This window comes from Gymnoscopelus braueri, assembly GCF_963280865.1.
Source record: "Gymnoscopelus braueri genome assembly, chromosome: 21".
Lineage (NCBI taxonomy): Eukaryota > Metazoa > Chordata > Actinopteri > Myctophiformes > Myctophidae > Gymnoscopelus > Gymnoscopelus braueri.
Window position 1 is genome coordinate 31,346,711 of NC_137623.1, and position 14,574 is coordinate 31,361,284.

Below are 14,574 nucleotides of genomic sequence, written 5' to 3' on the forward strand. Positions count from 1 at the left end.
CTCCTTATCTCCGTGATGGAGTGGGGGGCTCCTCCTCCGGCTCTCAGGATACAGCTCTCTGCGCCCTCCCCAAACAAACCTGCCCGAGAGTGGAGTGCACGTGCAACAACACCGGGGCGCAGCCCGGCGCAAACTCTGCTCACTTAAGGCCTGTTTTTCTTGTCGCAAAGCTCCCACTTTAGAGTGCTCCTTGTTTGGTCTGCTGATAACAACCATGTTGGGTGAACATGCGGAGCATGTGTGTTCCATTTGCCCGCTAATTAGATTGCATGGCAGTGCACTGAAGCATGCATTGTAGCCCCCCCCCCCCCCTCGGCCCACACCCACTCTACTCTACTAGCCCATCAGATAAGGAATAAGGCCATTCCGGCCCTCAGCGGTTTCCATTATGTAAGGGTCTGTTTTGGTGAGTGCGGGGCCGCAAATGAGGAGTCTGATGGCGCTCAGTGGCAATAACACCACGCTACTGCTACCGATGATGAGTTAAGCCATGGTAGAGGGTCTAATAATCCACCCATCATAATCGAGTTACTTATTACATGTCTCGCTGGCCGTTAACCACATGAGCCCTATTCTGGGAGGTGAACCTTTGGCGGACAAGTTCACAGCGCGTCCTCCTAATACGATGGCGCTGTGAGCTTGTGATCGGTTATTTTCTGCGAAGAGATTTGGCGTAGAGTTATAAAAAAGGAGGGGGCCATGGATAGAGCCCTAGGGGACCCCGGTCAACGAAGTACATAGGGTTTAAATTAATAATGCAATGACCCCCCCCCACCCCTCGGTTTACATTAAGTGACAATATTTAAAACCGAGATGGGAGTGTTCACTTCACAGCACAATCTTCACCTAAGTCTATGTGAAGCCTCGTGAGGTGAAACATAGTGAAGTGGAACTAAAGCCCCATGAAAACCACTCCATTACAACATTAAAAATGAAACGCTACACCGGGGAGAGGGGTGGTGGTGGTGGGGGCCGGGTTAAAAAAGGAAAGGCTCGAGGTCAACATGACCCCGTTTCCAGCACAATCTCTAGTGCGTGGCCCACATGAATCAGCTGCGACTTGATTACGTTTCACAGCAGTCTCTCCAGGTTAGTTGTTAGTATATCCTGTATCCGTATGCTTTATAACCCGTGACCGCACCATCGGCGTTTGCTCAGGCTGGCTCCGCTCCAAACATAATAAGCACATTTGGTTAGGAAAAGGAGAGAGAGAGAGCTAGAGAGCGAGAGCGAGAGCGAGAGAGAGAGAGAGAGAGAGAGAGAGAGAGAGAGAGAGAGAGAGAGAGAGAGAGAGAGAGAGACATGGAATCACGCAGTCATACACACTCACATTACACAAACTTCCCTTGCTAACACATTTATGAACAGCCAATTAACTGAGCAATCGCCACTGTGTAAATTCAGTGGCAGCTAAATGAGAGAGCAGAACTAATTTGCAAATGATACAGCGCTGGATCACAAAAAACAGCTTTGTAAAGCAAACCACTTCTTTCAACCCGAAAAAAACACACTTTACAAAAAAACTAACCCTCCTACTATGTGCCTCGGGCCAGGGACTCAATTCTTTAAAACCTTGCATGTTTAGACTCAGGAAATTCATTCTGGACTAATTTGATTAACAGAGGTAGTCTATTGTTACTCCATCCCTTCATCTCTCTCTCTCTCTCTCTCTCTCTCTCTCTCTCTCTCTCTCTCTCTCTCTCTCTCTCTCACCCTGGACCTAAGACAGTTTAACCGTCCCCTTGGCGATGACATTGGAGCCAGAAGACGTGTCAACAAGGATCCACCCTCTGAAGGCAGCGTGGCATAGAGCCCAGCCATAAATCTCAGACAGGTTTAAAGAAAGGTTAAAAGTGCCATAGAAATCCGTTTGCAAACGTATACAGGAGACATTCAAGGAGCACAAAGGGGGCGTAGGGCCGAGGTTTAGGGTGGAGTGGTGATACAGTAACAGGATCCAGCAAAGTACTGTATTCTCCCTGATGGCCCTGGAGCGTAAACACACAGCTGAGACAGAGCGGGGCGGGGATACACAGACGCACGCGCACACACACGCACACACACACACACACGCACACACACACACGCACGCACGCACACACACACACACGCACACACGTCATGCGCAGTGTGTCATCAGTGAGAGGCAGTCTGCCCAGGTACTAATTCACCTCAAGGCACCACAGTGACACGGAGGCTCATCACATTACTGTCTGTCTCGCGTTTCATCGCCGTCACCCCAGCAATCTGACCGACGACAAGTGAACCGCTTAAGCCCTTGTCGGGGCGAGACGGCTCACAGTTTAAAGAGAGTCAAATAGGGACTGGTCGCTGACCGACTGACTGGGCTGGCTGGCTCTGAAAGGAAACTACTGGCCTCATAGTGAATACTGCAGGCAGTGAGTGTTTTCAAAGGGCTATCATATATTGAAGCACTAATCAGTGGCCTTCTGGCTTCTGCAAGAGCGCTCTGTAAAAGCACATCAACCAAAAAGCACAGCATTGCAACCCCCATGATGATATCATGCCACAAAGACGAGAAGCAAAGACATTCCAAAACCAAATGGTTAGGGGAAAGACATTCCTTTTGTCATATGTAGAGGAGAGCAGACTCAATATCAGTGTTGCCAGGTTTTGTGAAATAAGCAACCACGTCTAGGAAAACAAGCCCAAAAGAAGCAACTTAGGCCTATAGGCCGCCTATAGGTCACATGAGCACTTTAAACCTATATGTGTCGACTATATGAAAATAGCTGATCTACAAGCTCACAACGGCTTGTAGATCTGCTATTTTCAAAAAAACACAACACAACACCAACACAAATCTCGTACGGGGGTCCCTGGCACAAAATATTTTCAGATGGGGGTCCGTGGACAAATAAATGTTCATTTGGGGGTCCCCAATATGAAAATGTTTAAGAACCACTGGTTAAAACAACATTAGGAAACCAGCCCAAAATAAGCAAAGTGTACTTTAGAAACAAGCCCAAAAAAACTGCAACCCGCAACTATCAATATTTTCAAGCAACTTCACAGAAAAACAAGCCCAAAGTCGCTTATAATAAGCGGACATGGCAACACTGTTTGTCGTCTGTAGAGAGCAGACTCAATATCCAATAATCCAAAAATAAATCCGCGGCCGCTAGATGGCGCGGTTTCACGCGCAATACGCATGAGGAGAGAGGAGAGAAGAGAGAGAGGGCTGTCTACTCACTTGCACTCCCGGTCCTCGAGGTCGAAATGCGGGTTGAAGTTGATGAGGATCCGCTGGTGAGGACCAGGCGCTGTGATCACCCACACACATCTCTGTGAGGGGAAGTACGACACCGGGTAGCCGGGAGACGTCAGGTAGTTGGCGCTGCTGATTCTGATGTTGTCTCCACATTTGTCTGCAAGGAGGGAGAGAGAGAGGGAGAGAGACCTCTTTTTTAGGAAATAATGGATGGGGAAAAGACTCATCGGCAACACTCTAGGGCTGACTTTTGCCTTGTGTTTTAGTCACAGGACCCCAATGGATAAAGTCATAGTGCTTTCTTGGGTTTAATCCTTTTAGCATCCTTTTGTATTGAACTGTACTTTATGTGCTTTTTTGGGGCAAACTGTTCAAAGAGTATTCAATCAATCAATCAATCAATCAATCAATCAATCACAAACCGCCCGCTACAGGTCTACGTTTCGAACAGAAATATCTTTCAATATTATTATACAACATGACAACATCGATCTTTCCACCGATTGTACACTTAAAGCTTGTTTTTATAGTAGCCCATAGCCTTGGATCAAGACTATCATAGATGTATTTAATCGATTTTGACATTTGCATATAAAAGTCAGACTCGATCAAATAGCCGACATCCATTATATTCTTGATCCAAGGCTATAAGTCCTACTGAGCTGAACATTATGGAAGTCAATATGCAAGTCAAACACTGCCTCCCAAATCGTAATATATAGCCAAGTGTCTGGCCTGCCTGTCCTGTCCTAATCCCATGACCATGACTCTGTACTTTTATGATTTAGGCTAATAATATCCCCGAGTTTACGCCCTATACATCAACAAAACTATAACCTATACTTTTAACTACTAATAATCATAAGATTTTAGAATCCTATAAGGATTAAGGATTTCAAAGGAAAAACACATTTAAAAGGAAAGACATTTGAGCCTTTTATGTATGCACCTACAGTAGCCTATTAATAGAGAAAATCCATAAAACAAGTTCGCCAGGCTATTGGCCATAATAACAACATTGGGAAAGCAACTTTAAGTCGTCTTGGCCACTGGAGCATTGCTCCAAGCGAAACTATTATGGCGTTACAATAATTTTAACCACTTTAACCATATTTTATACTTCTTCTAGATCTGCTATTTTTGAAAAATCCTGGCACCAAAATATTTTTTTGAAGACAGGGGGTCCGCAACCAAAAAAAAGCATCATTTTGGGGATCCTTGACATGAAAAAGTTTGAGAACCACTGCACATGGAGGACAGTTGCCTCATAAAGTAGAGAAAACAACTATATTCGATTAGACCCATGACCCAAATTACGCAACGGTGTAGGTGGACAAGCATGGAAGCTCAGAATTGTGACAATGAATACATTTTTCGTTTGCTGAGACCATGCGGGTTATTATGATGTATTATGGTCTATGTTGTTTCTCAAACTACCCTGTTGTTACTACAGTAAAGATTTTGTTTTAATGAACCAGGCTATACCGATTCCCCCCCCCCCCCCCAAAATGACATTAATCTTCATTTGTGCAGCCTGGTCATGCTTTCTGATTAAAGCACACATCTGCTGGGGCTAGAGCCACATATACGCAAAGTACTTCCAATTCAAATAAATTGGTCAATTAAGTGCATTGAGATTACTTTTTTTTCTTATGAATGAGCTCGTTTCACGGATAGTGGAAACGAAACTACTTTTTGTGTAAGAATGCCATCATCCGCGCAAGGAACAGGGAAGTGTTTATATATATATACTAGTCTATATATCTTTATGAACTCTTTGACTTTCATAACACAAACATGAAGTCTCTCAGCAAATCAATATTAAGGGCTTGCGGTAGAATGGAAAGGTGTAGATCAGCAACAGATTATGGGATATATACAGTGGTGGAAAAGTACTCACATCTTTTACTTAAGTAAAAGTATCAACGGCAATGTAGAGATACTCTGTTACAAGTAAAAGTCCGGAATTCAAAATGTATTGAGTAAAAGTAGGCCTACAAAAGTAGGCCTATTGGTATCAAAATCGACTATACCAAAAGTAGAAAGTACACATATATGCAGAATGTCCCGTTTCACAAGTTGTCAAATGTATAAAATGTATAAAGATCTTTTGAAAATAGCAGATCTCCAAGCTCACAACTCGTTGCATTGCCAGCATTGTGAGCTTGTAGATCGGCTGTTTTCAAATGGCCGAATGGGTTGAAGGTTACTGTATGTTTTGTAATAATAATCAAAATCGACAAAGTAACTAGTAACTAAAGTTTTCAAATAATTGTAATGGAGTAAAAGTACAATAGCCTATTTGCCTCTGAGATGTAGTGGAGTAGAAGTAAAAGTATTGAAAACTGTAAATACTGAAGAAAGTAAAAAATACCTCAAAATAGTACATGTACTGGTTACTTTACACCACTGATATTAAGGGCTTGCGGTAGAATGGGACGGCGAAGATCAGCAACAGATTAGGAAATAAATAATAATGTATATATATATATATATATATATATATATATATATATGCTTAATTTTCACTCTAGACACTTACCGTTAGCGCTGGCAACGAAGAAGAAGATTCCCATTAAAAGGATAAAGACTAATCCACAACAATGCATCCTTGTTTTGTAACAAAAATAAAAATTAAGAGGGGGAAACGAAATAAAAAAATCCTCAAAGTTTTGTTCGTTTGGCAGCTTGTTCTTCCTTCTTTGTTTCTATCGGCGTATCCGTCAATAATAGGCAACCAAATAAAGCAGAAGTGTGTCAGTTGGAATTGCGTCTCAATAAGTCCCTTCTTGCATCCTGTCATTCAGCTCCTGTTTCCTCCCTCCAGTAGTGTCGGTGTTGCCATATCCTCCCAAAAGAAGTCCGTCCACAAAAAAAACAGATAAATAATAAATGGGCCTTATTCCGTTTAGTGATGACCAGGCAGACAGAGGTAATCCTTTTGCTGTTAATGGAAAGGAGACAAGATTTGGTTATTTTCAATAAACGGGCAGATTGGATCATTCGTCTTTATATTTCCAGAATATCAGTAATAATCATAATCCTTTCTTTGCCCCTATTCCAAAAAACATGACCATCCTACATCTGGCGATCTGACTGACTGGCATTGCCCTCTTAACACGGGCTTTAAGGCAAGGAGAGATACACCCCCAAAACTGCGACCACTTTGCTTCTATAGGCCGTGCAGTCTAGTAGTGTAGTGTAGGCTACAGACTCTGACTCTCTACACAGGGCTGCTTGGAGCTGGGATCTCACAGGAGTTTGCTGATTGGCTTGATGTCAAATAGCCAACCTATGTGGGAAGACTTTTAGCTCCAATCGGAACCTCTCCCTCCGCTGTGCTTTACAGCGGAGGGCTGGGAAGACTTCTGATTCTGAATGTATAAGTGGAGGTGGAGCGGGTCTCGGACTCTCAGCGTCCACTGGAACGGCCACTCACTCACTCACTCACTCTCAGCAGCAATTGCCTTTCTCTGCCGTCCTCGCTCTGCACCTACGGTATTTCTTCTCTCTCTTCAGTGGATTTCTTCCCCTCTCTCTCTTATCACCTTTTTGCTCTCCCTCTCCCTCTCCCTCTCTCTCTCTCTCTCTCTCTCTCTCTCTCTCTCTCTCTCATTCTTCATTCCCTTCATCTCCCGATATTTCATCTCATTCTCTTTCGTCTACTCTACACACCCATACATATACCTGTGTGTGTGTCTCTTTGACTCCCTCTCTCTCTCTCTCTCTCTCTGGGTCTGATCGCCGTGCGCTATAATGCAATGAAACAGGTCGACATCTCTCACAGATCTGGAGATCTGAGCTGATGATCCACTCCATGTGAAATTATACTTGCGCTTGTGCCAACCAAACCAAACGCCCTCTCAAATGTTGTCATTTTTATTCATCATAATATTTATTTGTACCTTTCAAGAGCATAGATCAAATGGACCCACCCAAAGAAAATACAGATATGAAGTATAGCCTATACTGCTCCTATGAGAGAAGTTATTTTCCTCCTATCCTAGCCAATAGAAAAAAATCTAACAAAAAAAAAATCCTTTAAAATGTAGCCTACTTCTGGGTTTCTGTCTTGTATGTGTCAATAGCTACTACCCAGATATTCAGATTTTTAACCTGGCGTCGCTGCAGTATAAAATGCCACTCAGACAAATTTGGTGAAATCAATAAAAAGTGTAATTCCATAGTAGGCTATTAGGCTATAGTTGGTCAACCAAGACTGTTTGCCCCAGTGGGTCAGTCACAGCACAAAGGGACAGGAGCCTGGATTATGTGTCAATCTACACATCACATTCACTGTCTTGAGTGCATAATAAACGAATCCAATGCAATATAAACACGTTAGAATGTGTATAATACTATTGTCCGGGCTGCAGTAGCCTCTATAGGGCTATTTATTTAACAACGACATCATATTGCTTTCGAATAAAATAAGAAGCAAGCGATCAGTGAGCCAAATGCATTTAATATCTATTATTTCGACAATAATAAGGTCTAATTTATGTGCTGCACAAAATGCAGCATTGATTCCTTCAGCCCACGCACGACAAGACAACAAACTGCAATGATCACCTGCGTCTTGGCGACTCACAGACCCATGATCCAGGCTGTGAGTGAAGCGCCTTCCAACATTATGCGTGTTCGACCAGATATCCTTAGTCTGTTTAGAAATCAATGGACTATACTGGTTGTTTTCTTTCTTCCAGAGCCTATAAAAGGTAGGTATCCAGGTATTCCCCCCCTTTCTTACGCCGGGGCAACTGGTCCGATCGCACAGTCCAGTCCGGTGGTCCGATCGCCCCCCAAAACTGGCTCTTGTTCTCCGCGTACAGACCGGTCCAGCTCTCCGCTTATCTCTCGTCTCTCTCTCGCTATTGTCGCCACTCGCCAGTGATCGAGACCCGACCCCTGGATTAATATTAGAAAAAAAGAAGAAAAAAAGAAAAAAAAATTACAAATCAGATCAGAAAATAGGCACTCCCAAAAGGTCAAAAAACAAAGTCCGATCTTGTCCGATTTGTATAAGTTTTATTCCCTGGGTCTCTCTCGGCTGTGCGTGTGCTCTCTGCTGCTCCGCTGATGGAAATGAATGCGGGACGAGAAGAGACTCTCCGGCGGCGCTGCTGACTACGATCAGTCACACGCCCCTTTACCAGGGGGTTGCCTCTGCGATCGAGATGCGTGTGTGCGTGTGCGTGTGCGTGTGCGTGTGCGTGTGCGTGTGTGTGTGTGTGTGTGTGCTCGTGCATGCGTGCGTGCGTGTGTCTGTCAGTGGTGGAAGAAGTAGGCCTACTCACATTTTTTACTTGAGTAAAAGTGCCAATACTGCAATGTAGAAATACTGCGTTACAAGTAAAAGTCCGGAATTCGAAATGTACTTGAGTAAATGTAGAGTATATGTTACTTTACACCACTGCTCAGTGCTCACTGACAGCAGTGTGTGTGTGTGTGTGTGTGTGTGTGTGTGTGTGTGTGTGTGTGTGTGTGTGTGTGTGTGTGTGTGTGTGTGTGTGTGTGTGTGTGTGTGTGTGTGTGTGTTAGTGTGTGTGTGTGTGTGTGTGTTAGTGTGTGTGTGTGTGTGTGTGTGTGTGTGTGTGTGTGTGTGTGTGTGTGTGTGTGTGTGTGTGTGTGAGTGTGAGTGTGTGTGTTAGTGTGTGTGTGTGTGTGTGTGTGTGTGTGTGTGTGTGTGTGTGTGTGTGTGTGTGTGTGTGCGCGCGTGCGCGTGCGTGTGTGCGTGTGTGTAGGCTAGGAATCGGAAAGTTAACATTATGAGACAGTGCAGCAGGCTATAAGTGCAGACATCCACTGTGTGTCTCTCTGGCTAAAAGCCATCTTGTATATCAGCTCGTTTGTTATTCTAATATAAGCCCAATTTACAGTTTTATCTCTATGGTTCCTGTATTAGCTAAATGGACTACCCCCCCAAATCAATGAACTTTCACTGCAAATGTGGTTCGAGTAGGATTGATCATAGATTGGGGGGACCCAAGGGGCCCTATAGGTGAGTGTGCCTTGTTCATATTAGCAGTGGTGGAAAGTAACTAATTACATTTACTCAAGTACTGTAGGCTACTTAAGTAACATTTTGAGGTATTTTTGACTTTACTGGAGTATTTCCAATTTTCAGTATTTACTTCTACTCCATACATCTCAGAGGCAAATATTGTAGGCTGCTTTTACTCCACTACAATTATTGGAAAACCTTTGTTCCTAGTTAGGCCTATACTTTGTAGATTTAGATTATTATTACAAAACATACATAAACCACTTCAGCCCTATGTACATTTTGGCCATTTGAAAATAGCCAATCTACAAGCTAACAATGCGTTGCAGCTTGTATATCTGCTATTTTCAAATTATTTTTATAGATGTTATACACTTGAAAACTTGTGAAATGGGACATTCTGCATAATGAGCACTTTTAATTTAGGTACTTTAAGTACATTTTGACGCCAATTCTTTTGTACTTTTACTCAAGTAGGCTACATTTTGAATTCCGAACTTTTACTTGTAACAGAGTATTTCTACATTGCAGTATTGATACTTTTACTTAAGAAAATGTTTTAGTCGAAATATATATAGCCTAGGGCTGAAGTGGTTAAAGTGTGTTTTGTGATAATAATCTAAATCTGCAAAGTAACTAGTAACTAAAGCTGTCAAGTAATTGTAGTGGAGTAAAAGTATTGAAAATGGGAAAAAATGCTGATAAAAAATCCTCAAAAGTGTACTTTAAGTACAGTACTTGAGTAAATGTACTTATTACTTTACACCAACTGTCTGGCATGAGACATTGTGATGGTTTATCAGATTGCAGAGCAGTGACCCCCACACCACACTCGGATAGGCTGCAGACTTGCAGCAGTCTAACAGAAGCTCGTTTGTACTGAGCTTGACCACAGTGACCCCCAGGGCTCTTTAAAGGTCCCGTCCCGTGTTGAGGAGCGCTCTGCCCTGTAGGGGGGGTGTCTGAGCCAGCGAGCAGCCCAGACAGAGTCTGCCTGCCTCACTGTACAGGCTTGTCCTTCCTTATGCATTAGAGCAGTGGTTTTCAACCTTTTTCCATGCCAAGGACCCCTAAATTGATATACATTTGGCCGCGGACAACCATCTGAAAATGTTTTATGCCAGGGACCCCCAGAAGCAAAGATTTGAGTTAAAAATGTTCTCTTAAAATATATATAATTCAAAGATATGCACACATTTTCAAGATTTTTCAAAAATAGCAGATATACAAGCTCATAGCGTGGCACTCGGTGCCGTGCTATGAGCTTGTATATCCGCTATTTTTGAATAGCCAAAGCTAAGTGGTTAAAATTATTGTGAAGCTATGTTAACTCATTTTGCTGGGGACCCCCTGGTACCCCCCAAGGACCACTGGTTGAGAACCACTGCATTAGAGCAGGGATAAAACCTTTTTTTCAGGCCAAGGAGGAGGACCCCCTTTCTGAGAGATAGATGAAGCAGGGACCCCCACTACATATTGTATAAAATGGTGTTGCAATTGCAGGTTCAAGTACGTTTTCATGGATTTCATAGAAATAGCTTCAGAGACTTGTTTGACAGCACTGTCATCAGTGTATGTTAGAGTCCTGTGTATTTTCAGACATCTAACCACTTAAACCATCAATACTTAGTAAACTTGACCTTTATTTTATGTATTTATTTATTTATCAGGGACAGTGCACATTAATCAACATCAGCTGATCAATTTTCACATTTCATGGCAATTGAGATTTGAGAAGAACTGTTGCGAACAACATGACTGAGTCAGATATGTTTTGCACTATAGTGTAGGACACAAATGATGTCTATTCAGGAGGCTGACAGGATCTCAAGGTGCAATGAGATGACCCTTTTTCCAGAGTGCTTATGACACAATAGAATAGAACATTACAAGACAACGATCACAGCACATTCATGTTCCATCTACACACAGAGAGAGAGAGAGCGAGAGAGAGAGAGAGAGGATTGAACGACTTTCTTCTTATTCCAGCTCTAGTAATTCTGTCTTGCTGATAACACATACGTTCTAGTGGTGGTACTGGGCATCTCTATCAAAGGCAGCACTAACTAGCCTTGCGTGTCTGCAGGATAACACATGGAACAATGGCTCCGAGTCATTTCATAAGGGTGCCTGTCTGCCTTCTACCATATCTAAAATGAGGGGGGATTGTGAGGGAACAAAGAAAGAGCCATTTAAAGGATTTGCTTCTTCGTATATCCCCCTAATCTTTAATACATTCCTGAGGAATAATTAGCTGAGGCACAAAAGCCGACATTTTATGTCTTCCGTGAGCAGCAGTCTGCTTGATTTCATTAGCCCTGCCCTTTGTTCACCAGTCAGGGACAGCCAGAGAGAAAGCACAAGATGTGTTAAAACTGCATGTGCGTGTGTGTGTGTGTGTGTGTGTGTGTGTGTGTGTGTGTGTGTGTGTGTGTGTGTGTGTGTGTGTGTGTGTGTGTGTGTGTGTGTGTGTGTGTGTGTGTGTGTTGGAGGGGGGGGGGGGGTGCACAAAATCAACGTTCACTGCAGGGTGCATCCACCATCAACAAAGCTGGTCCACAGAGAAATCTTCACTGGGAAATGAAGGCAGCTACCCTGACCCAGCCAACCCTCAGGGAATATGGTGGGCCAACCCATCCACCCATCCAGAGGTCTTCAGTCAGTCTTCCGATTGCAGCTGCACAATAAAAGGCCTGATATTTTCAGCCCTCGGTGCCCACCAAATGACTGGGTGCAGGATGCCAGTCCTGATGTCATATCAACCAAGAGTATATGGCATGCTGAGCCCAACAACCAGGCACTGCGGCCTCGCTTACTGCTGTCATATGGGCCATTAAGTCCCCCAGGGATTTAGAATATAAAGGTCCCCGTCAGAGAGACGCTTGACACGAGCCACGCCACGCCATTATCCACATTGGTGGATACAAAAAATAAATAAAAAACTGCCAATGTCACTGACTGCATCGTGGCCATCACCGCAGCAATGAATGCATATATAGGGGTTTCCCTCTAAAATTCAATATTAGACTGATTTGGCATTTATCCTTACCGGCAGGAACATTTAAATGCATGTTCCTGTTCCACTGCATTACCGAGCGGATTTGAGGTGGAGACCATGAACTTGTTAAAAGGACCTCGTTACCTACTAATCAGCGTGTGTTCCAGTTCCATTACTCCCCCCCCCAGCCACCCCCACGACAGGCCAAAAATGTGCTATTTGGTTCCTGAGTGGAGTTATTGTGAGGGTGAATGGGAGCCGGTGCTGAATGGCTCTGATTACACAGTAAAGAGGTCGCCGTGGCCGGGTCCACACATATTGTCAGCTCGCTGGTAATTATTGGACTAAGAATGTTTCACGCAGCCTTGAACAGGCTTGCTGCCGCAATAGCATGGAAGGAATGGAAGAAAAAATGGAACGTGTCGTAATTCCGGGCTGATTCTTCAGAGGAATGCGGAATGTTCTGTGTGTGTATCTGTGTTAGGTGTGTGAATGAGAAGTTGGGGAGGTATACAGACAGAGAAAGAGTGCACAGTAAAATCACAGTAAAGTCAGTTGCACTATGAGTCTGAGGGTGTGAAAAGGGACTCATACGGATCCATATTGAAATTGCGTCCGTGGATTTCATGGGTGTATGTGACTCTTCTCTCCCAGATGTTTTCATATCTGTTCCATAGATTTACAAGGTGGGAAAAAAAGAAGAACCCTGAATATGCACCCCACCACTGAATCCCTATAGGGCGTGTGTGTGTGTCGGGGGGGGGGGGGGGGGCTGAGTCAGATCAAGGCCTGCAGTAGCCTAATCACAACAAAAGCCAGCATCTCCCCTTCGAGGCCTTTGAGGCGAGGTGAAACTCAGTGCCAACGGAATCAGCCGGGGAGTGAATAAAGTACACGTGAAGTCAGGGGAACGATATGGTAATGCAAGAGAGTGGGCTCCGGCGTCTTTCTGGCACTTTTTTTCTTGCGTGTGCGTGTAATCCTCATTCATAGAAATCAGAAGAGAAACATGGAGGAGGAGAAAGGGGCGGAAGGAGGAAGCAGAACAAAAACAAGAGAGAGAAAGAGATTCTTTTTTTTTTTTTTTACAAACGGCTCTGTTAGAAGGAGAAACATTTTACGGTGACGCTCAGCGAGGCAGAGAGGAGGTGGTATATGAATAAATATGCATAATGTTTGCCGGGAAGTATTGAGAGTTTCTCAGGGGTAGAAGGAGGGCGCGAGTGATGGCTCCTGAATTAATTATGAGGCAGGCTGCTGCTGGAGTGTGTATGTGTGTCTCTCTGTGCGTGTCCTGGTCTGTGTGAGTGCGTGCATGACAGCATGACACAAAATTGTGTGTCCCTCATCACACACACACACACACACACACACACACACACACACACACACACACACACACACACACACACACACACACACACACACACACACACACACACACACACACACACACACACACACACACACACACACACACACACACACACACACACACCAAATCCAGCCCACTCTCCCGGCACTCTAATTTCACATCATCGCAGACAGAAATTGCCACATCCTCAATACCTAATCAAGCGGTCATTTTTCGGAGGCACGGAGAACAGCTACTGGTCTCTATTTCTTAATTGCATTTCATGAGACACAGCGGGACAGCCGACTGGCAGATTCAACAGTTTTTTTTTTTTTTTAATGTTTTTTTCTTCTTCCAGGTTTACCATTTTATTCTCCCTCACATCGAGATGATAGAATATTGCACACGGCTCATCATCAAACGCACTGGGGGAGAAGCCCCAGAGATCAGGGCTGAAGGAGAGGGGAGAGGGGAGAGTGGAGAGAGAGGGGGGGGGGGGTGCTGGATCTGTCAGGGAGAGACCGGCTATGTAGGTCAATGAAGAATTGCATGGGGGATATTGCCTCCTCAGCTTGCAGCCCGGGAAAAGTTGATTTGATTTCCGGTGGATCCATCCGACTTGAATTATGAGAGATTACCCTCCCTTAAAATCACCTTGGTGACCGCCGAGGAAATCCGCAGCCGGGCCTCACAGGGAATCAATATATATATAATATTTGCACTCGCTTCGCTGTCCCACATCTTCAAAGGCAGGAAGCCATGGTGGCAGAGAAATATCTCCTGCCCCACAGGCTGTGACAGGGGTGGCTGTGTGTCCTCCTCGTGGAATTGCAGGCATCACGACTTAATCCGCTTCCCTGTGAGATCAAAAACAGTGACCGGCGAAATGGACACCCTCCATTACACCCCCCCGACACCCCTCCCTCCTCCAACCATTCTTTGTTTGCTCAATAATTACCACAACAGGTGGCAAAGGGGGAAAGCTA

At 44.2% G+C, this 14,574-nt stretch overlaps 1 protein-coding gene across 3 annotated transcripts in view; it reads right to left on the reverse strand.

Annotated features, from left to right (window-relative positions):
* The window catches only part of nrp1a (neuropilin 1a), an 80,929-nt gene extending 72,617 nt beyond the window's left edge, over positions 1–8,312 (reverse strand). For 2 of the 3 annotated variants that reach the window (XM_080418371.1, XM_080418369.1), the window contains exons 1-3: positions 7,805–8,312; positions 5,775–6,176; positions 3,215–3,389 (exon numbers count right to left, since the gene is read on the reverse strand). In XM_080418371.1, the coding sequence (XP_080274497.1) occupies positions 3,215–3,389; positions 5,775–5,841 (242 nt within the window). In that variant the 5' untranslated portion in view covers positions 5,842–6,176; positions 7,805–8,312. The remainder of the gene's footprint in view (positions 1–3,214; positions 3,390–5,774; positions 6,177–7,804) is intronic. The other variant, XM_080418370.1, reaches the window with a different exon arrangement.
* Between the last annotated feature and the right edge of the window lie 6,262 nt (positions 8,313–14,574).